At 41.7% G+C, this 23,291-nt stretch overlaps 1 protein-coding gene across 6 annotated transcripts in view; it reads left to right on the forward strand.

The window, feature by feature from the left end:
- Positions 1–23,291, forward strand: part of trrap (transformation/transcription domain-associated protein) — an 86,178-nt gene that overhangs the window by 52,434 nt on the left and 10,453 nt on the right. For 5 of the 6 annotated variants that reach the window (XM_030754533.1, XM_030754528.1, XM_030754531.1 and 2 more), the window contains 10 exons: positions 202–393; positions 3,486–3,681; positions 4,412–4,530; positions 4,676–4,822; positions 5,486–5,586; positions 7,753–7,954; positions 9,157–9,318; positions 16,591–16,681; positions 16,977–17,182; positions 17,801–18,062. In XM_030754533.1, the coding sequence (XP_030610393.1) occupies positions 202–393; positions 3,486–3,681; positions 4,412–4,530; positions 4,676–4,822; positions 5,486–5,586; positions 7,753–7,954; positions 9,157–9,318; positions 16,591–16,681; positions 16,977–17,182; positions 17,801–18,062 (1,678 nt within the window). The remainder of the gene's footprint in view (positions 1–201; positions 394–3,485; positions 3,682–4,411; positions 4,531–4,675; positions 4,823–5,485; positions 5,587–7,752; positions 7,955–9,156; positions 9,319–16,590; positions 16,682–16,976; positions 17,183–17,800; positions 18,063–23,291) is intronic. The other variant, XM_030754529.1, reaches the window with a different exon arrangement.

The raw sequence follows: 23,291 nt of genomic DNA on the forward strand, positions 1-23,291 counted from the left end.
TGAATTATCTTGGCAAGTATATGATAGTAAAACACAAACTAAGTCCATTGCCGGACTGCGGGAGAAGGATCTCATCTTTTGATTGTAGTTGTGCGAAAGTATGCTAATGAAATTAGTTGCATAATTCTGAACCCTCTATTATGCTGTCGCCATAACTTTATGTTTTTAAATGTGTATTTTTCTTACTGTGTGAATTTCCAGGTGGAGCTGAGCTGTCCCAAGGAGATGGCTTGGAAGGTGAACATGCACCGTGGCTACCTGGCCATCTGCAACCCAGAGGAGCAGCAGCTCAACTTCATAGAACGTCTGGTGGAGATGGCCTCCAGCCTGGCCATTCGTGAATGGAGGAGGCTGCCTCACATTGTTTCCCATGTGCATACGCCATTGCTCCAGGTCAGTATACCAGAGTTTTTCTGTTGAAAGGCTGTATTTAGACCAAAGCCCTAGTCAAAAGACCAGGAAGGGTACTGGAGGAAAGTAAGTTTATTGTGATAAGCCCTTGAATAGATGCATGTCAAGAGATCATTTGTGGCCCTAAGACATTGAGCCTCTGCCCCCCCTCCCCCCTGCTCCAGTCTTGTAAAATTGAGACAGATGATTTAAAAAAAAAAAAATCAAAACCCCTTTAAGCCTCTCTGATTCCACCACAAGAGATTACAATAGACAAGGCAAAGATGAAAAAGGAGAGGGGGGGTGGGGGGGCAGGCTAAGGCACTGAAAATTGAAAAAGGTGGAGAGTGAACAGAATGGGGGAACACAGGGAGAAAGAGTGAAGACGAAAGAGTTAGTTTAGAATGGCTGTAATTACTTCCCTGCCATCAGATACTATTTGATTAAATACCTGCAGCAGAATTACATTTACATGATGAATGGGATACTCTGAATGAAGGTTAGAAATGGGCCATCAGCTGATATTAACAGATAATTGTGAAAAATATTGTACTGCCTAATTTATTTTGTTTTGGGAGATTTCATTTCGGAATGGGGGGTTAAGTCTTCAGCTCTGATTTACTACATTTATCTTTTCAAAATGGGTATTTGAATTGTGCGACTATGTTCCTCGTTATTGTGTGTGTGTGTGTGTGTGTGTGTGTGTGTGTGTGTGTGTGTGTGTGTGCGCGCGCGCGTGTGCGTGCGCTCGCATATGTGCAGTCCAATTATTTAGCCTAGCCGAGGGAAAACAAGCTATTTATTCCTCTGCCCAGCCAGTTGTAAATCTCCATTCCAAACTCAATATCTCAAATTCACAACTCCGTGAGCCTTACAGGCCGAGAAGTCCAGACTCTGCAAATACAGTAGGGTTCAAATACTATTTGAATCAAGTTATCATCAAATCCCAGCTCTCAGCAGTGACTGACGATCAATGGATTATCATCCACACTATTGATTATGAAGGTTGGCATTAATATTGATTGATGAGTAGTTATAATGAAATGATTGATTATATGTTCACAAAGCTGCTTGGGGCCAATCAATGAGGCCTCTTTTCACAGAATGAGATAGAAGCCCTCGCTTATCATTTTCACATTTTCCCATCTCCTTGTCATTTCTTTTTTTTTTTTTTTTTTTTTTTTTGTGCCGCGTCCAAGCAGATTAGCTATTGAAGTAATGTAGGAAGACATAATGATTTTGCCTGCAAAATTCTTTTGTTGCCAGAAAAATACTACTGCATTTGTGTGCATGAGTGTTTTTGTTCCTGTGACATTTTGGTAATATGCAGGATAACAAGGTTTCTTTGACCAATAATAATTGAGTCAGATTGACCTGAAAACATTACGTGCAAATTAAATTTTATAAAAAATTATAATATGATGATATTTTGATACATAATGAGCGCTGCTGTTTTGAGAAGGCATTGCAGTTTTTTTTTTCTTCCAGAGCTGTGTTAGAACTCACACGAGTATGAGTTTCAAGAAAGATGAGGAGAGATTAAGCAATGTATTTTTTTTTTTACTTTATTTATTTTTTTTACTTTATCTCTCAGTAGAGTAACAGTCCTCTTTTTCTTGCTGTGTTTTAAAATGATCCTTTTTAATCTCCATGTTTTTACTTTTAATTCTCTTTTCCATTAACACAACAGTCATGGGTTTTTTTAAATCCTCTGCTCCCATGCGGTCTTTCTACCTGTTAACAAAGCTCTAAACGCTCGGCCCATTTATCGGTGGGCTGATAATTATTTGCTGACGTTAGCTGTTTTGCTGATCATTATCAGCATTTGTAACAGCCAGTAAATGACAATTTAAAAAGTAAAGATGAGAGAAACACCCTTCAAACATGTAATGGGTGTTGACATTGCATACTTTGTCCACTAGAGGGCACAAACACAACAACCAGCTGATCAGAGCACAGTTGGGCAGAGCTTAAATGAGTAAATAAATAATTACACATAACAAATATTTGGGAAATCTGTTTTTTCATGTGTGTGAAAGATAGAAAATATTGGCTGATAGATTTTTTTTAATGACCAAATATCGCTATCGGTCTTAAAAAATCCTGTATCAGTCGGACTCTACTCTGTATCCATTTTTAAAACCATGTCATCACCTATTATTCTTGCTCTTTTTGTAACCTTCTTCTTTACCTTTCTATACCATAAATCAAAAAATTTTGTGCTGTACACCAAACAACAGAGATCCCAATATTTTTGAGGGGAGATGCGGCAAATCCTTTTTTTTTTTTTTTGGCTGAAATTGAATGTCAAAACACCCCAGAGCAAACATAGCTTAAAAACTCGGAGCCTCAACAGAGAACGGGGGAAACAAACCAAGCAAACCCATTTTCTTGACCAGACAGTTCCTGATGGCAGATGGACACCATGTGTATCATACAGAGCAAACGAAGCAAGGAAATCTGAATGGATGTTTACATTTGTTTAGGTGTGTAGACAAAATATTAACAAGATTATGTTCAGCTGGTGTACATTCTGGACCAAATCTCTAAAGCTGACTGTAGAGCAGAACTGGCAACACAAAATTTTAACTCAACAAAAAAAAAGTTATTGCAAGCAAGAGAAGCATTTGCCAATTTTCTGCTACTTCACAAACTTAAATAAAAGTTTACATGTTAAATTTAAACTCCCATCTCTCCTCCATCACTCACATGTTTTCTCATTCTATTTGAACCCCCAGGGTTAACCCTAACTCTTGGGAAATCTCATCCAAATTATTACTACCAAACATCAAAACTTAATTGCATTTTTCAAAAACAATAGGTAAGGGTTACTTACATTGATGCCATTATCCTTGATGAATGAATAAGTATTGCTTTTCAGCTACTTTAGCTTTACATTCTCTCACAGTTTGCAGTCAGCATTTATTTCATCACAAGATAATAAAAGAGGTTTCTATTGCAAGCTTCATAGTTATAAAACATGCAGCAGGAGTAGCCAAAGAGTCAAGTGGGCATGTTTAAGGTTATCATGAATGTTAAATGAAAAAATACAAAAGAAGGAGGAGAGCAGATTTTTAATTATCATTTCTCTCTAGGCGGCACAGCAGATCATTGAGCTGCAAGAAGCCGCCCAAATTAATGCAGGGCTTCAGACAGCTAACCTGGGCCGCAACACCAGCCTCCACGACATGAAGACTGTGGTGAAAACATGGAGGAACCGACTCCCCATTGTTTCCGATGACCTGTCGCACTGGAGCAGCATATTCATGTGGCGCCAACACCACTACCAAGGTATGACATATGCACTGACAGGACTGCCTCTAAATGCAACACCATGATATACTGGAACATATTTTTAGCCATTGTACATGTGTTACAGGATGCCACACTCATGCAGACACTCTTTCTGATTGCTGCTTTGGTGTCCACTAGTTCCGGGAAGGGCTCTTCTTTAAAAGGCCACGATGTGCAGAACCCCCTCAGGGTCTCAGTACCTTTCCAAATGTCAGCTCACTAAAGCACTCTCTCTTTCACTGCGGGACACAACACACACACACACACACACACACACACACACCCTCGGACACACACATGTTTACCTTGCTCAGTGCTCAGCTCTCTCCTGCAGTGACTTTGAAACCATTCAGAAAGGCAGTCACTGCAAAATGTGATGTCTCAAGCAACTTGAGCTCAAACTCTTACTGTGAGGCACTGAAATAATGATAGCAGTGGTTCTGCAGCACCATGCCAATAAAATCCACTTCATTTATACATGACAGCCTTCAAACTTTAAGTGAAATGGAATTTTCTTGATGAAATTCATTGCCATGGCTCATTTACTGTTCAATACGTTTAGTGTCCCCAGTGCCCTCCCCTGTGTTATGACAGCAGGGCCTTCAGAGTGCTAGAAACTCCCCACCCTTCAAACTGCCCTGAAGTCTCATCTTTTAGCTTACTTATCACTTTATCACTTGTGTGAAGAGAAATGCGACATTCGTTCATGTTTTTTCTCTGTCCGCAGCCATAGTGACAGCATATGAGACGAACACACAACACGATCCAAACAACAACAACGCCATGTTGGGAGTTCATGCCTCAGCTTCTGCTATCATTCAGTATGGCAAGATAGCTCGCAAACAGGTACTGGTTCAGGCTAGCAAACTGACTTTTATTAAAATGAATAAATCCAGATCAGTAAAAGGTATCAACTTCAACATCTGTCTTTTTTTTTCTGGTTTCTTTACTACTATTTAATTTCATTTGTTTCACACTGTTGTTTTCCCAGGGTTTGGTGAATGTGGCTCTGGACATTCTGAGTCGTATCCATACCATCCCCACAGTGCCCATTGTCGACTGTTTCCAGAAGATCAGACAGCAGGTCAAGTGTTATCTGCAGTTGGCAGGTGTCATGGGCAAGAATGAATGCATGCAGGTGAGATGGGAGCTCCATGTGTTCTGCTTTCTGTTACTCTGTATATCAAATGGATGAGACTGTTGCCTTTCACCTTTTATGTAAGCACATTTGATGCATTAGTGATTTAAGCATTCGTGCTGATATCTGTCAGCAGAAGCTTGAGGCATAGTTAGGGGTACTTTGAGTGGGAGATATAGAAGAAGCAATAAGTGTTTGGGGTGGCTCCAGGTGACAAGTTATAGCAGTGAGACTTATAAGAGAGTGTGTAACTCAGGAGCTTGCTCTTAAGCCCATGGAGTGCTCTGATTAATAGAAGTAGTTCAACACACCACAAGTCATTAAAAGTGCCAGTAGACACTCTTCTCTCCCTCGCTTTCTCTCTTCTATCTCATCTGTGGTTCTCTGTCTCTTTCTCCTGCTACACATCGTTTGTCACAGCGCTACGTAGGGGACACCTAATCAGAGGCTCACCGTAATGAAAGTTTAGTTCCCTTAACACCTCTACTCTTACTTCTTAATGAACAGTGAGCAGTTTGTTTGTTCTTCACCTGTGATTATGGCCCTGTCTAAAACACAATGTTGTGGTTCTTCTTCACAATTCCTCTAACATAGATGAAAGTTTACTTCCTGCAGTTTTGCTTCAAGTTAAAACTTGTTGTCCTTGTGTCTTTTTGTTTTTAGGGTTTAGAGGTGATAGAGTCAACCAACCTGAAGTACTTTACCAAGGAGATGACGGCAGAGTTCTACGCTCTAAAGGGGATGTTCTTGGCTCAAATCAACAAGTATGTCGACCAGATGTTTCGTCTTTGATGACCTTTTAAGCGTTGCACATTTTTCACCTTTTGCCGTCAACATCCAAGTGTATATTTCTGGGGCTGTCTTCTCTTTATTCATCATCACATTGTCTTGAAACTGTGTCAGTGGTCCCTTGATGCTGTGTGGGTGTTTCATCCTGCCAGTACATAGCAGTCATGTTTACTTGGCGCTTCTTGCTTCAGAGTAATCCACCTCTAAAGCTCTGTTAGCAGGTAACCCATGTGACATGGCTTAGAGGAGATCTATGTCATCAAGTGTCAGTAGTTTGTTTCTGGCCGCAGGGTTTGCCTGTGGAGCATTACAGCTGCTCTCTCCATGCTTTGCTGGGCCATGCACACCCACATCCACACTCTTTAACATTCTTTCTCCTTAAGCATCTCCCTTTTTTTTTTTTCTTTTTTTTTTTGCCCGTCATTTTGTCATGACATGGCGTCCTGAGGGGTGAAAGACAAATTGAGGAAGGCTTATTAAATGTATATGCAGCTCAATAATTAACTCAAGGCAATTTACAGGAATCTCTGGGATCAGCAAAACTTGCCTCCACCTCAGCAGGGTTTATTGCAATCATTAAGTTTCCCCTGCACCAGGGGAGAATTAACAGCTGAGTGGGGGTGAGGGGTTCAGAGATTCTAGTGTGTGCGTGTATGCATGTGCAATCACATGTGCGAAGGATTTTGGGATCAGTCAATTAAACGGGTGTCAAATATTTGACAGTCTGTTGGGTGCCTGCGCTCCTGTTGAGCCGGCTAGCATAAACCGTTAATGTACTTTAACACTCGCAAAGCGACTGAGGAAACCCCATTAAGTATTACTGGAGGGTCTTCGGCTCTGACTCCCATAGCAATCAAGCTCCCGTTTTTTAATCACATGCCAAATGCCTTTTATAATAACACATTTTAATTGATTGGCTTGGGAGACATTTCACTGTGAGTATGTGGCAGAGTTATTTTAGAAGCACTCCTAAAATGGAGGTCCAATCACCCAACTTCAGCTCAGTAAGACTTTTTCATTGACAGGCCTGTCTCCTTGTTTTGACTACAGGGTGGTGTGTCTCGGGGTGCCTCTTGCATCTTATTTATTAATCAGAGGCTGAAAGGTGTGTAAAAAATTATTCAGACTGCGTGCCAGCGGTTAGAAGCTTCTTGGCATGGTGAAAATAGCTGATGATTCAGAATATATTTCCCCTGTCAGCATAAATGTTGCAGTCAAAACTTGGGTCGGCTGCCAGATTTCACCTGTCTGTTTCATAGCTGCTATTTAATAGTTTGTGTATCGAATATTCAGTGTGTGACTGCTAGACTGCAATACCAGGATAGAAGCTCTCAGTAAGCTGCAGTATTGTACGTGTGTGTGCCTATATAGGATGGATGGATGGATAGATGGATAGATAGATGGATGTGAAGTTATAGGTTCATCTGTACAGTTGAGTTCAAATCATATTATTTTATACCATGTAGGGGACCAAAGGACATACAGGCACAACTGTAATTTTTTTAATGTGAGTTTTATTATATCCCAAAAAGACAAAGATGATATCAGAAATACATTGTCAAGGAAATAGGCTATTTTAAGAAATAAGAGGGCCAATAAAAGAGGTTGGCCTCTGCATTTGAACCAGCTCCACCCTTAGCCCCCTCTTTTGCTGAAGCAGCCAACAGGTAACTCAAGGAGCATAAAATCTTAGATCTGTATCTGATTTGTGTAAATGAATGTTTTCAAATTTCAATTGTGTGCTTGTGGATGCTACCATCACATACCAAAACACAACTGTTAATTCAGACTGGGTTGAATGGGTATTCTACAATGCCTCGGGGAAAAACTCTGAAGATTACAGCAGCTGAAATGTGGTGTTTATTGATACTTAGTTAATAATTCAAGATGTGATCATCATTTCTCGCACACTCCTTCTTTTTCCTTTTCTTTTGTTCGATCACCTCCCACTCATGTGCTGCTCTGTTCAGTGTCCCTCCCTATTTCCGATCTTTTTTTTTTTCCTTTCTGGTTCACCTTTCACTCAGTTATATTCCCTTTTCCACAGCTGCCTCCCTTTGCTCACTTGCCCTTGACACTCATTAACCGTAGTATATCCCTCACTCTCTAACACTTTTCCTTTCCCTTTGTTCTTGTTCTAGGTCAGAGGAAGCAAATAAGGCTTTTTCAGCAGCAGTACAGATGCACGACGTCCTGGTGAAAGCCTGGGCCATGTGGGGCGACTACCTAGAGAACATCTTCGTTAAAGATCGTCAGCTCCACTTGGGAGTCTCCGCCATAACCTGTTACCTCCATGCCTGCCGCCACCAAAATGAGAGCAAGTCCCGCAAGTACCTTGCAAAGGTGATAAGAGAACTGGGATGCAAGAAAGGGATTTCTACTGTTGTTTTGCTTAACTGTTGTTCTTAGTTGTTCAGTGTTTTGTTTGCTTGATAATGAAACCAGCAACCATCCTGCCTAAACCTGTGATTCTTTAAAGCCAGTACTCTCTGTAAGACCCCCCCCCCCAGAGAGGGTCACTTTTCGTTCTCTAGTTTCCTGACCTCATCTACCCCATACATTATTGCTGCCAGTGAGAAGAAAGGCATTCTTTTTTTCCACCTCTCAGGCTTAGCCGCGGTTACAAGTAGAGAGTAGTAATTTGATCGATTACAGTCTAGCAATGGGGATGGGTTCTCACATTAGATCGATGGTGGAGTGAAGGGCCATCCTGTGGCACTTGGGGTCAACAGACTAATGGCCTCCCCTGACACTCCAATCTCATGACCCTCTACATGAATCGACCTTTCTCTAACAGTTTGACCGATTCTACCATACAGCAACTCTGTAGGCAGTGCGTAGGTGGTAAAGAGGTGGACCTTCTTGCTAACAACCGTCCAACCTTCTTTAATGCACACTAACTCATTCAGTGCAGCCACTCTAAAAGTTAGCACAGAACAAAGTCCCCTCTATGTGTCAGGTTAGATAAATAATACACCATATGCACTGTTAGCATCTGGTGTTACTATCACTTTCTGTTTAATAATTTAATGTCAGCTTCACCTTCATATTAGATAGGTTTTTTTTTTTTTCTGGTGACCCCACCCATAAGTATTGTGCTGCCAAAGAGGGTTGGCAGCGCTTAGTCCTGATGGATGAAGTGAGATGACCAGTCATTATCAGTAATTATGCACAATCTGTGTACTCAGAACCTGGTGGGGGAGGGGGTTGAGTGGGGTTAATGTCTTCATCATAATGCGCATACACAAGCTTACCAGGGGAGGAGAAATCACCACCACATGGCTCAGCTTTGATCATAGTGCGGATTGCCAAGATGAACATAGCCAGGAGCACAGCAATGGTCTGGTTAATGGTTGCAGTGTTGCCCCTTGCTAGCTGGTGTCTTGCAGCAGATACCTAATTGTGACGTTTATGGAGAATATTAATGTGACTGCCTTGGCAGAGAGAAAAAAAATCTAGCGATCTTCTTAATTTGTTGTTTCTTCTTTCTGCTTCTCTCCTCTTCTTCTTCTTCTCCTCTTCTCTCTTCTCTTTTTCACCCGTAGGTGTTGTGGCTGCTCAGCTTCGATGACAAGAACACTCTGGCTGATGCTGTTGACAAGTACTGTATTGGAGTCCCGCCCATACAGTGGTTGGCATGGATACCCCAGCTTCTGACCTGCTTGGTTGGATCAGAAGGAAAACCTCTGCTTAACCTGATAAGTCAGGTGAGTCCTTTACTTTGTGCTTAAGTCAAAAATCTTTGTGGTCAGCTGTCAGTGGATGTGGGTATTTCCCGCGCACATCAATCTTATTATTCCTTGGCTCTTTGTATGCATTTGGGGCAGCACATCTGGCTAGCGTGTTAGCGTTAGTCCTTATGCACGTCTTTCTAATCAAGATAAATTAACTGCATTCACGCCAAAGTGGTCTCTCTCCTGCTTTCTATTTACCAAATTAAGCATCCAGATTCTTTTAGTGTCCCCTTTTACAACAATTTATTGGCTTTCACCAGTCCCTGGTGAATTGGTTTTTAAATTATTTGTTCAAGAAATGATTATAAAGTTAATATTGAACGCATCCGCACTGCAGGAACAGAGCTAGTAATTAAACCAAGGACTAATTTGCTTTGCTTAATGGAGTATTATTTCCGCACAATTTGAAGAGGGTGATCTTCAAAGAGTAGTCTGCTATAACAAACAGCCATCCTCTCAACAGAGCTGGGATGTTGTATAGAGGATATGAGAGAGAGTGTGAAGGAGGATATAAAGGCGAGAATGAAAGGACAAGGTTTGAAAGTGACTTGGATAAAGTAAACAAAATGCCACACACAGGATAATTGAATAGAAACATACTTGGAGATTACAGTGAAAATATTAATAACCAAAAAAATCAGCCAATTTTATTCTAATTTAAATTAAAGCCGCAAGCGGCGATGAGCGGGCCCTCGCACCCGGCGCGCGTCGACCCCTGGCGCGCTCCAGCCAAGCCGCGCGTCGACCCGTGGCACGCTCCAGCCGAACCGCGCTCGGAGGTTCTCGCAGACGAGAGAGTAGCTGGCTCACCCGGCTGCTGACGGCTCAGCAGGCTAGCCGTACTTCGCGTCGATCGTCTCCCGCTCCCACTAGGTGGCGTCGGTGAGTGCCCACTAATTAATATGTCACAATGCTCTATGTAATGCCTGCAGCCATCAATGAAACTGTAATGACCATAGGATGATGAGTATCAGTGTCCTACTGATTTCCTGTTGCCACTAGGTGGCGTTATGAGTGTGAAACAAAGCTGATAGAGGGGTGTGTCCAGTCTCCCTTACCCTCCCATTAAGCCTGTGAAGTTTGAGGCACATCGGACAATGTATGTCAGAGATGTAACAATTTGGTGCACTGTGGTATATGAGTAAAATCCCACATTTAGAGGGTTGCTACGGCAACAGCGTTCAATATTCTACAAAACCATGAATATCTTTTGATGGGCTACTTGTGTAGATGATCTGGAGCCATTTTGGTGTGACTGGATGAAAAGCTGTAGTAGAAGATGATTCAAATAGCAGGCCTGAAAAATGTGAGAAATGCTGCAAAAATGAAACCTTAATTAGAACATGTCAGGCTTCCTGTTGGATTTCGGCTATCGGTCCAAGAGACTTTTTTGTACGTCTTAGGATGTTACTTCAGCATGCACGATTTCAGGTACACAGACCAAGCACTGCCCTGGGGCTGATGTTTAGAACCTATCTGGGCCTGAAATGGAAAAAAAGTCCAAATTCAGAGGGTTGCTACGGCAACACCGTTCAATATTCTACAAAATCATGAATATCTTTTGATGGGCTACTTGTGTGGATGATCTGGAGCCATTTTGGTCTCACTGGGTCAAATGCCCTAGGAGGAGTTGAGGCAAAAAGGCCTGGAAAAGCCGAAAAATGCGGCAAAAATGACACTTTAAAGTGAACGTGGCTGACTTCCTGTTGGGTTTCGGCTATCGGTCCGAGAGACTTTTTTGTAGATGTTAGCATTTTACATCAGCAGGCACATTTTCAGGTACATAGAGAAAGCACAGCCCAGGGGCTGATGTTTAGAATCTCTGTGAATTTGAAATTGAAAAAAGTCCAAATTCAGAGGGTTGCCATGGCAACACCGTTCAATATTCTACAAAACCCTGAATAACTTTTGATGGGCTACTTGTGTAGATGATCTGGAGCCAATTTGGTGTCACTGGGTGAAATGCCCTAGGACAAGTTCGTTCAAATAGCAGGCGTGGAAATCGCAAAAATTGACACCTTCAATTGAAGATGGCCGACTTCCTGTAGGGTTTGGGGTATGGGTCCAAGAGACTTTTTTGTACGTCTTAGTATGTTACACGAGCATGTACATTTTCATACATGTAGAGAAAACGTAGCTCCGGGGCTACTCAAAAAACTTGCTATTTTAAGATATTCCGAGCTGCCACTAGGCGGCGCTCTAACGTTTATGGACTTTATGCATATGAGTGTGTTCAGGGCAGCATGCTTATCACACCACTGAAGTTTGAGCCAGATTGGGCAAGTTGGCTTTGAGTTACAGCCATTTTTGTGTTCATGGCGAATCATCGAACTTTGCCGTCCCATAAGGGTCACGCCCTTTTGTCAAAAACTCACAGTTTTGAAAACACAGTAAGTCCAACTTCTTAAGGCTTTCCAGGTGAAATTTGAGATGGTTCTGCTAAACCACCTTGGAGCTGGACCTCCAAGTGTAAAATATGACATTTCCTGTTCCCACTAGGTGGCGCTGCGACTGATATTAAATATTGTCATATGTATGTGTTCAGGGGGGCACCCTCATCCTACTGGAGAAGTTTGATGCACATTGGATCATGTAGGTATGAATGAGAGGCAATCAAATTTTCATGGCGAATGATCAAAGGTCAAAGGGGCATAAGGACCCCTCCCCCTTGGCAAAAACTCACCATTTTCGAGATTTAGATTCCCCTGGGGGTGTAGGTTAGACAAACCAAATATGAAGATGATAACGTCTAAAACCTCTGAGTTATTAGAGAAAGTGTGAGGGCTGCAAATCGCCAAATTTGCATAATTAATTCAAAATGGCGGACTTCCTGTTGGGTTTAGGGCATGGCTCCAAGAGGATTTTTTGTGCGCGTGGACATGATATACATGTGTATGAAGTTTCATTCATGTACGTGAAACACAGCGGTGGGGCTCCAGTTTAGGGGGCGCTAGCGAGCCATTTGGGCGCGCCCTTGCCCGAGCCCATTAAAATACGTAAATTTTCACCAGGTGTGATGCATGTGCAAAGTTTCATGAGTTTTTGAATATGATAAAGCCCCCAAAAAGCCAATTCATTTGCCTGAATAATAATAAAAATAAAAAAAATAATAATAAAAATAATAAACGAAGCAATTACAATAGGGCCTTCGCACAGTTCGTGCTCGGGCCCTAATTAGCCTACATCAACAGGCCAATTCTGGCCCGTAGTGTGTGAAGAAGTGATGATTACTTTAGGAGTCCTTTTTACTTTTTAGCATGCAGATTAAAAGGAGCGCGACCCTCGATTATATAAGTGGAAGAGAATGTGGATGGATGTCAGGGATGGTTGGTTGTTAAGTCCATTAAGAAATTGCATTTTCGCAAGTTAGCTATTAAATATGACCTGAGCTGCTGAAAGTTACTGCGTTATTTGTGTTTGCGTTTAGTGTGTAATTTTAGTTTATATATATATATATATATATCTCAGTGTGTGACTATACAAATTTTCCTTCTATAGAGACTCACTTCTTTCTTTTGGTCTGCCTTTTCATGCTGTTATGACTGAGGGGTAAAAGGTTGACACCCTTTTCTTCTCTGCCTTTTTTGTGTAAAGAACAAACCACATTTTAATGCATGGCATTCTTTATCTCTCTCGCCTGACTGAATTATTTAGAGTTTCTCAGCGGCGGCGGGATGTTTAAAAAACGTATGTTGAAATATTGATGAAGGTGAGGAGAAAAGCGCCTGGGGGCGGGCGGGAAGATGAATCAGAAGTTAGCAGCGAATCTCAGCACCCGTTCCCACACATGCTCCCTCCCTCGTTGGCTGCACCGTGTCTGGCATGCTCCCTCTTCCCCTTAGCTCACCTCAGCCATGCCAAATTATGACATTTCTTATCTTCCCATTAGTGTGGTGATCTCTGGTTCCTCCTCTTCCTCTCCGCCTTCCTTCCTCTTTCATCTTTAATACAGCTTTTAGCTGACACTTAGCACTCCCTCTTCCACTTGCTCTTGACGTCTCACTTATCATCTCCATATTGTACTTTTCATTCCAAATCCTTTTCTGTGTTTTTGGGACAGTGAAAAGAGAAGCGAATTGTGAAAACATGTTTAGTGTACGTACAACATAAACTTCATATATATTATAATATTAGTCTGTAAACAGTTGCTGGATGTAGTTTCCATGTATGTGTTTGTTTGAGACCAAGGATCACATTAAGTTATTTTTACATTTTGCCTTTTTATCTTTTTATAGACAGGTGTACTTTGACCATAAACAATCAGCAAAGCTTTTTGCTAGACTGGGGGAGTGGAAGGTTTTTCCCAAACGTAGATCAATTAAGTAATCATTTATTTCGCTGTGTGTGTGTGTGTGTGTGTGTGTGTGTGTGTGTGTGTGTGTGTGTGTGTGTGTGTGTGTGTGTGTGTGTGTGTATCCAGGCTGTCCAGGCTCCGACCCAAAACAGCTGCAGCCTTTCACTGCCTTGTTAATCCTGTCTCTCTCCCCCACCTTCAGGCTGCCTTTAGAGCACACCACCTCTCTCTTGCTGACGATGTAGAGTTATGTGCCTTTTGGGAGCTGAGTCTCTTGAAGAAATTCAGACCAGCTGAGATCTGGAACAGTTCTTTTTAGTAACCCAAGGAGATGTACAAATGTGTGTTACATAACCATGGGTCAATCCATTTTCAACTTGAACTCCGTTTTATGTAATCATGATTTGTACAGCTAGATGTCACTGGAATGTGGATCAAGCTAGAGAGGTTCCAAAATCAATTTATCCTCAGGCTAAAGTGCAAAAAAAAAAGCTTCTTCTCTTTCTTCCTCTGTCTCACTACTATAGCCGCCTCTCTAACCACTCATTCTTGGCCCACCTTTAGCCATGTTGAGCTTGGACGTATCCCTTCCTGCCCTGCAGGCAACTAGATGGTCTACAAGAGATCAAGTAGGTAGTGAGAGAGCCCCACACACATTTGAAACACCCTTCCAAGTTGGCCATATTTTAAATCAGCAAAGAAAAGCTGTGCTCAGGCTTGTTTTACCGTGGCATACAGTTACAGTTTTTAATACTGCAATACTGTAAAAAGAAAAAATTTTAGTGAGCCTTGTCACAACTCACGTTCTGCCTTGAAGCATTCACTTTGTGCGGTGATGGCGATGTGTCACACACTCAGATATATCAGTGTCAAGTTTACGGTGCTCATCCAAGGAGAGATTCCTTTACATTGCAATTTGCATGGGTTGTCACTCATTTCATTTGGTGAAAAGTGACTTGAATTCAGATTGTAGCCACGGGAAAAGGCATGGATGGATTATTTGGTCAGAGGTTTTTTTTTTCTTTCTGTGTGTTCAGGACTTTCAAGGCTTAAACAGTGTGAATCTAAACACTTTCCATGTCGCCGTCTGAGCTTTCAGATGCTGTTTGCACATTTGCACTGCAGCCCTGAACTTTTCCAGACATCACCCAGCAGAGGTGAACGTGACAACGCACATGTCCGACCTGCCAGCTTGTTAGTACAAAGTCCATATTATGGCGGATGGCGCCTGCGCCCACCAAAAAGTCTGGTGCATTTACTGCAAACGAGTGAGCAGTATATGTGCTACCTCTTATATGATAAAGAAAAAGTAGGATTTTTTTAAATTGAAAACTCACCTGAGTATAATTTTCAAACTACAGGCGGATTGGAAATTTGAGGAAAACCTGAACTCTGTCCCTGCAGTGAGGGGACCTGGTGGCTTTATTGCATTTTGCTGCCATGATTTGGGTCTTGTTATCACAGTAAATCAATACAGAGCTGTTCCGATCAGTCACCTTTATCCTAAGATAAAATATTCCTGTGCTGATGCAATGACAGTCACCCATCCGTAGGGCATGATGGGTCATCGAATGCTTTCCTTACACCCCATTTAACACCTTTGATAGATTTTTTTTTTTTTTAAACGTGTTAAACAGCATTCCAGCACCATCAAACACCAAAAGAGGGAAATGTCTTTTAAAATGTTTTTTCCATCCTCTCTGATACTTAAACACTTTGAAGCTGTTCTGATGGTACATCAATACATATCTTTGTTTTTCTAATAATTTGTCACCTATCGTGCATATTTCTTATTTCCTGTAACATAAACCTTGATCACATGTTGGATGCTCATATTAAACATTTATTTAATGAGGTAAAAAGTCTCATTGAGATTAAAATCTCTTTTCTGAGAGAGACCTGGCCAAGAGGGCAGCAAAAGTTAAAACAAATAAAACACATAACAATTTAACAAGTGACTATTAATCAACAATCTAGCACATATATGCAAATTAAATGCAGTTACAGATAACAGAAACTATGATGCCAGCAGCTATATCACAGCTACTCACCTGCTCTTAAAAGCTTCTGTTTACAAGGGGCGGCCAATTAAAAGAAAGTTGCTAAGACAGCTTGTTTCAATTCAGTTCTATTCTATTTATATAGCACCAAATCACAACAAGCGTTCCCCTAAAGGTGCTTTACTTTGTAAGGTAAAGACCCTACAAAGACAGAGGATGAACTGGAGGGCTGCCCCTAGGCCCAGTATAAAATGAATTTAGTTTATTTTAAATTATGAGTCATGCAAAGCTATTTTAAACAGCCTGTCACATCATTCCACTATAAATGTAAGAGAATAAAACAACAGCAAGAAGAACATCTGCCACATATCTACATTTTAAGTTCATTGAATGTTTGTTTTAGTAAATACAATATTTTTATTCTAGAATATAACTTAGCGTGGATGATCTGCACGCTCAGTGTTTTAGTACAGATATATAAATTATACACTCAAGACAGAGTGAATCTACCTGGTGCATTACTTATCAAAGGATTCACACTCCACGGAGTTTAAGGTGAATTTGCTGTGTGTTTAAAACTCGAAGCCTCTTATGTCCCACCTTTGACCATTACCTCTTCCAGTGTTGTCAGTGACTTTTCTTGGAAGTCTTGAAGGCAGTTTCATCATCAGTCACATTGAGTTTTGTAACTCAGCCGTGACATGTTTTTAACTCTCCTAACTCCCCTGACTCAGAGCTTCAAACACTCCCTCTGTAAGAGCACAGGTCTTTCGCAGTATCAGTATGATCTCTCTCTCTCTCACTCTGACACATATAGGCATATAGTATCTCTCTGTCCCTCCCTCTCTATCGCTTCCTTCCCTGCCTCTGTCTATCTCCCCACTCTCTTTCCTTTGCAGTCCTTAGGGGGAGTCTTTGAAATGTAATCTGTGACCCTCTTTTATCTGCTAGGTGGGACGAGTGTACCCCCAGGCTGTCTACTTCCCAATCCGCACCCTTTACCTGACTCTCAAGATTGAGCAGAGGGAACGCTACAAAAGTGGTGAGTAAACACAAGTGTGTGTAGTGTGTTTCCTGTTTAGCACACTTTGAACAATAAAATATAGAACATGTTAAGTTTGAAAGTGTGTATAGGTGCAGAAGATATGTTTGTAGAATGAGGAAAATGCTTTGCAGTATAACTTTGCATGTTTATCTGTTATTGATTTATATTAAGACATCTTTTTTAATTGCAATTATAATTCACCTTTTTTTAATTTCTACCTTATTTATTCTTATAATCTGTCATTTCTCATTTTCTCAACTCTTTCCTCCTCTTTTCCACTCTTCTCCCCCAGATTCATCTGGGCAGCAGCAGCCTAGTTCAGTTGGGACCCAGCCTCACTCAGGGGCCTCAGATCCAGGGCCTATCAGGGCCACTGCTCCAATGTGGCGCTGCAGCCGTATCATGCACATGCAGCGGGAGCTACACCCCACACTACTGTCCTCCCTGGAGGGCATTGTAGACCAGATGGTGTGGTTCAGAGAGAATTGGCATGAAGAGGTGAGGGAGGGGGGAGGGTGCACATCCGATTTTGCTGCAACGTGTGTGTTTTAAGATGCTCAGAAGGTGAAGATGTATGACAGCAAGTTGGAGTGAGTTGTGTATATGTCATGCAGCACTAAAGCTAAATGTGTCTTGCATCACATCATGAGGTAGGTCTGTCCAAACTGAGCTTGATGCACTTTATATAGTTTTAGCCTTGCTAAGCAGCTTCCACACACAGCAGCTGTGATGCAGTAAGAGGAGAGAAGACAAGTGATGGATGGGTGCTGTGAGCGTGTAGGATGGGGCAAGGGATTTAGGGCTGGAAGTTTTTTGCAATGTGTATGTGTATCTGCGTGATTACCTGTGATGATTTGGGGCATTGGGCAGCAGCTGCAGGCTCTATGCGTCATTCCACTGGGCAAGCAGGGGAAACATAGCCATCACTTCCCTTCTTTCCCTCAATTGTGCTTCACTGAGGGTATTGCGAGAACATGTGTATGTTTGACTCTACTAAAAATCACTACTAAAAAAATGAAATGTTTCCAATTGGAAATAAAGGATAGGATATCTCTAATAATTCTCATATAATTTCAGTATTTCTCTATTTTCTCTTCTTCCCTCCTCTTTCTGTAGGTCTTACGGCAGCTTCAGCAGGGCCTGGCTAAATGTTACTCAGTGGCCTTTGAAAAGAGTGGTGCAGTGTCTGATGCCAAGATTACACCCCACACACTCAACTTTGTCAAGAAGCTAGTTAGCACCTTTGGTGTTGGCTTGGAGAATGTCTCCAATGTTTCCAACATGTTCTCCAGTGCTGCCTCTGAGTCACTAGCCCGCCGGGCCCAGGCCACAGCCCAGGATCCTGTTTTCCAGAAGATGAAGGGACAGTTCACAACAGGTTGGTTGGCTTTTAAAATACTCTCAAATAGAGAGATACAGAAAGGCTTTGAGGTTGTCTTTCCATCTCTTTTCAGTTTACCATTTTCCAACTTATTCAGACCACTTGAGAGAATATGAAAAGACATAAAATGTGACACGTGTTTCAGGCGACCAGGGGGGAAAAAAAAAAAAAAGCTGTTTTCTGAGAGTATGACAAGGTGAGACAAGTGGCCACGTAGTGAAACCAACAACACCTCCCAGCTCTTCTCACTAAAGCCCCTCACCAGACATCAGCCACCTTTCAGCAAACAAAAGCGGCACTTGTGCGACTGTACGTCTATACTCGTTTAAATGATAAGTTAGGTCCACGGCTGGCCTTTGTAACAGTATATTGAACCGGTCATGTTATATCTGCACAGACACTCATACAGCTCATATCAGTGCGGTAGCAGGCTGCGCTGTCGCTTGGAGCAGCTGGAGTGCTGGCGTTCTACAATGTAATTAAAGTTTCCAACGAGATGATTGGATTTTAGGGAGGGTTCGGGGTTGGTGACTGGTCAGAAATAGGTGTTTGCATGTGTGTCTATTTGTGCCTTTATTACACAGTGTCTACACACGCCCACGCCAGTTTTGATTATACGCAAGTTGGCAGCCTTCCTATTTTATGCTGGTGCAGTATTGCGGTGATGATCTCAACAACCAGACAAATTTTGATAATGTAAAGCCAGAAGAATTATTTTCCTCTTGCTCTTTTGGAAACCACAAAACAATACAAGCTCTTCTAGTTTCATTGGGGTTTTTTTTTTTCTTTTCAAAAGTCTGTAAAACACTACATCACCTTAGTGAAATACACTGTAATAAAACTTTTATTTCGTGGCATCATTTTATACCAGGGTGAAACAGGTTTGCAGGGCAGCTTTTACAGACCACAAAAAGTTTAGTAAAATGTTTTCCATAAAATCGGTGTTGCTGAAATGTAAATGTTTTGTAGAGAGTCGAGTGCTTTGTTGTTGAAACTTGTATGTACTGTATTATTATTATTGCCAGGAAAACAAGCATTGTTTACCAGTTGCTTGCTGTGCCAAAACTTATTGTAGTTCATAAAGCACTGACACAGATGTAGATGAATTCAAGAGCCTGCTTTCTGTTCTGCTACTGTAGCATGAAGATAAAACACTTTCCCTGCTACGTGCTGGTCTACAACAATATTTGGTTGGCTTTTTTGTTCTCATTATAGAAAACTTACTGGCGAATATGTTTGGCAGTGAATTACTAACATAAATCACCACTTGTCTGTGTGGATTCATTGTTTCTTCTTCTTTTGGGGGGTCTGTGTTTTGTTTTACTTGATGGCAGACCTCCAGTGTCAGCCACATTAATGTCAAATATAATGCCATAATTGAGATGGCCCATTGACAGTTGAATTCCTGACAGCATGCACTTTACTTCTTTGAATTGCCTGTTTTTAAATCCTGAAACCTCAGAAAAATCTTTCTGCTTTCCTGATGTTTTCTCTGAGCTGTCGTATGCTGCTTAGACACGGACTCTCGGGAAGAGAATGACACTCTGCGACGAGAGGAAGTCTCTGATCTGGTCCCAGTATTGGATTAACACACTTAAAAGGAAAATTCCTGTGATACATTGCATATGCTTGTAAAGCAGTAAATGAAACCTACGGTCAGTTTTTGGCTTGCGTGTTCATATTCATGTGAAAACTGTGGAATGCAACAAGACAGGTGCGGTTTTAGTTTAGCCAAGGCGCCCCTCTGAGGCGTTACCTCAAAACAATCACTCTCCTGTTTTTTTGAAAGCCACGTGTCTGTTTTCCTGCCTTACATAAGGGAGTTGAACCACAGTTCACTGGAGCCAGTTTAAACATGGACCATCTGCAGGTCCCCTCCAGGTTTCAGTGTTCAGATAAACCTTTCCGCTTTCTTTCTGAATTGCATTCAGAGTAAATCTTTTTTTTTTTTTTTTTTTTTTTTGTTGCATTTCCAAACAACTCCTCCCGCCTGCGCTTTAATCTCACATCCTACTCCCGTTTACCGAGTACTGACAGTGAGATGTCTTGAGATGTGTTTGGCCCTGAGACGGAGGACACGGAGACTGAGTGAATGAAAAGCAGCCGGGGGAGAATGTCTCCTGACTAAAAGAGAATAAAAAGTAGTAATGCAGGTTAACCAGAACTGATAAACATAGAAAATGACTGAGATGAAGATAAATGATGGAAGAAGAAAAACGAACAAAGGAAATTAATGTGAAGTTTGAGTGAAAACATGAAGATGGGTGTGAAGGCATTGGTGGGCAAAAGCTTGGACGCTGCACACAGACTGACTGAACAACAAAAATAAGACCGAGCGAGACTCAGAACGAGCACTTTGATGATGAATCTTACCAGATGTTGTGGCGCCAGCTGTGCTCACGCAGCCAGGCGTCACCAGGGCTTCTGCCTCGCAGGGTGCCTGCCGACCGTCACTACGCAGCTGTCCCCACGGCTACACGGGAGCGAGGCCGACAGAGACTGAAACCACACAAGCCCTCCCGAGTGGAACAAACAGGGTTTACAGAACTGCAGAGCAGCTAAACTCCCATTCCCTGCACCACGTTAGTGGCTCGCTCGCTTTCACGGGGTTTGTGGGCTGGAAAATATGGGTTTATGTGTGCACATATAACATTTGGCAGCAGGGAGGCATTCAAATCCAATTACGAAGAATGCTATTTGCATGAGTTACTGTTTTAGCAGTGGATTTGTTCCAGAGACCTTTGTCAGAAGAGTTTTCTTTTTAATATATTTAAAACAAAAAAACAGACACATTTCCTGGCTTTTTAATTATTTGCCTGTGGGCTAGACTTTTGTCTTGCTGAGTGAAATCTAAATGTTATAGTTAAATGGAGCTCAGTATAATTCTGTATAGCAATTTGGCTTAGCACCTACGTAACTTTACTTAGTCTTTAGTTAGAAGTCTAAAATGTGAACATGCTGCATGTCGGTGACCCCTGAAACTCTCAAAACTTTAGCTCACCAGTCAGCCATAAGAAAGCTGAATATACTCTGTACAGAAAAGCCAATCAGGCACAAGTCAGGGCCAGGGCAGTACATGGGGAAATGATAGTTCTCTATAGAAAGGTGGCCCACCTCTAGCTGCAGGATCTATTACTTGGTGCAGCAGTGTAGACCATCTGGCATGGCCAGGTAGGGCAGAATATCCGCACTGATTTCTACACATAGGTTAGAACAGCCTGGCTACTTTCCACACTGCACTCTTTTTCTCAGCATCCTATTCCCCACCAAGCAGGGGTCAAATATAAGTTCAGGGGGACTGAAAATAACTCTCTTATCTACTCGCTCTCACTATTGAGAGAACACTCCTGAAGTTTTTCTCAGCAACAGACTCTACTTATATTGTTGGCACACATCTGAGGAGAAGGAAGTCTTCAAATTGACATAACCGCAGTCTGTAGATCTTGTGCAAGACTTGTTTGCTTTTTAATGAGTGGCCCGAGGATGACTGGAATGTGTTTATTAAATGTTTTTGATTTGAATGTAATCAAAATGAGTGATGCGTCTGTTTGCGTTACTATGAGTGGCCCGAGTTTTTACAGCCTCTGTTCACACGCTGAGTCTCGAACATGCTGCAGATGGAAGAAGTTTTATAAACAGGCCTCAGTAACTATATTTAGAAATCAGAAAAGGTGAATTGTTGCGCTCTGACTGTTTCAGGAAAGGTCTTTGTTGCTCATGTATGATAATGTGAAATGTGTAGGACTTATATATATATATATATATAAAGACTTATATTTGATAAAGATGGAATGATATTACCATATTGCTTCATGGCTTTGAAAGTGTGCTGCATGCCTCGCCTCTTCTATTTGTAAGCATTATACACTTTTATGGCGCTGAATTGTTGTCGGGCTGCAATTGTCGCAGGACTGTTTCAATTTTACCTCTGCTATCAAGGCAGGTGAATTGCAGGCGGACGGATAGCGAAATAGGGCCACTCCGAAAAGAACATTGGCTGTTTTAAAGGGCTTATTTAAAGTATTAGGAGGTCTCACTCTGGGAGAGATTGAACGGGTTTGAAATGGCAAGGCCTTGCAGTTTCATGGATTCATTATAACAGGCAGCACAACAGGGTGTACTGAAATGGGAGAGGTAGTCGAGTGCACGTCTGTGTGTGTGTGTGCGTGCGTGTGTGTGTGTTCGTGTTACAGAATTGTCCTAGGGGCTTTACTCTAAAATGGAAAACCTGCTTGGCTCACTTCCCCTCCTTCCGTTGTTATTGCTGCAGCTCATCTCAATATGTTATGTGTAATATGAGTTGTGACTTGAAACAGGAATTTAATACTTTAAGACTCTCATTTTTATAGCACTAATTTAATCAGCTTCTGGCCTCCGACAGGGAGTTTTAAGTCAATAGAGCAAACAGTTCTCCTTGTGCTGCCATGAATAACTTATCTGTGACGTTCCCTTAAGCAAGGCACTGCACCACGCTGCTGGAGTGGAGTGGGCAATAGTGCAACACAATATTTTAAAAAAAAGGCTGTTTCCCAGATGTAAATTTGTGTCACCACTGCCATGCCGGAGGCCATCAGAGTAAAAACAAGGTGTTTTAAGTTACTGGATTAGAAAAACACCCAGATCGTACTGCAATTAATCTTAATATGTGGATTCAAAGAGACCTTACAACATTCACATTGAAATGTCTTTAGATCTGTAAGCTTTCAAATATGTTTTCTTTTTTTAATCTTAGTTATATTTAACTGTGCTTTGAGTAGTAATGTACACCTATTTTTCCCTAACGACTAATGGTTGGGGTCACAGACTGGTCTCTAGGCTTGTGTCACTGGGGCTTTAGCAATTACTTTTAAAAAATATTTTGTGTATATAGCACGGTGGTTAAAGGTCTCTCTCTCACTCACACACACACACACACACACACACACACACACACACACACCTGGAAACTGCTCACCACAGTTTCACAGTCTTGTCCTGCTGGTGACGTAAAGCAGGTCCACTGGACCATTTATGGGATTAATGTCTTGCTGAAGGGCATTTTCAGGATTGTTCATTTGGGAGGGACCACTGTAACAAACGGATTTCCCCATCCAGACATGTTGATGTTGGTAGCCTGCAGATTTTATTTGACCGCTTTCAAAGGCTGCGTCTGGTTTTATACAGTTTTCTTCTTTTTCTCCATTAATGTCCAAGTGTCTGCTGTTTCAAAGCTGCTTCATCTTTTTG

This window comes from Archocentrus centrarchus, chromosome 19 (assembly GCF_007364275.1).
Source record: "Archocentrus centrarchus isolate MPI-CPG fArcCen1 chromosome 19, fArcCen1, whole genome shotgun sequence".
Lineage (NCBI taxonomy): Eukaryota > Metazoa > Chordata > Actinopteri > Cichliformes > Cichlidae > Archocentrus > Archocentrus centrarchus.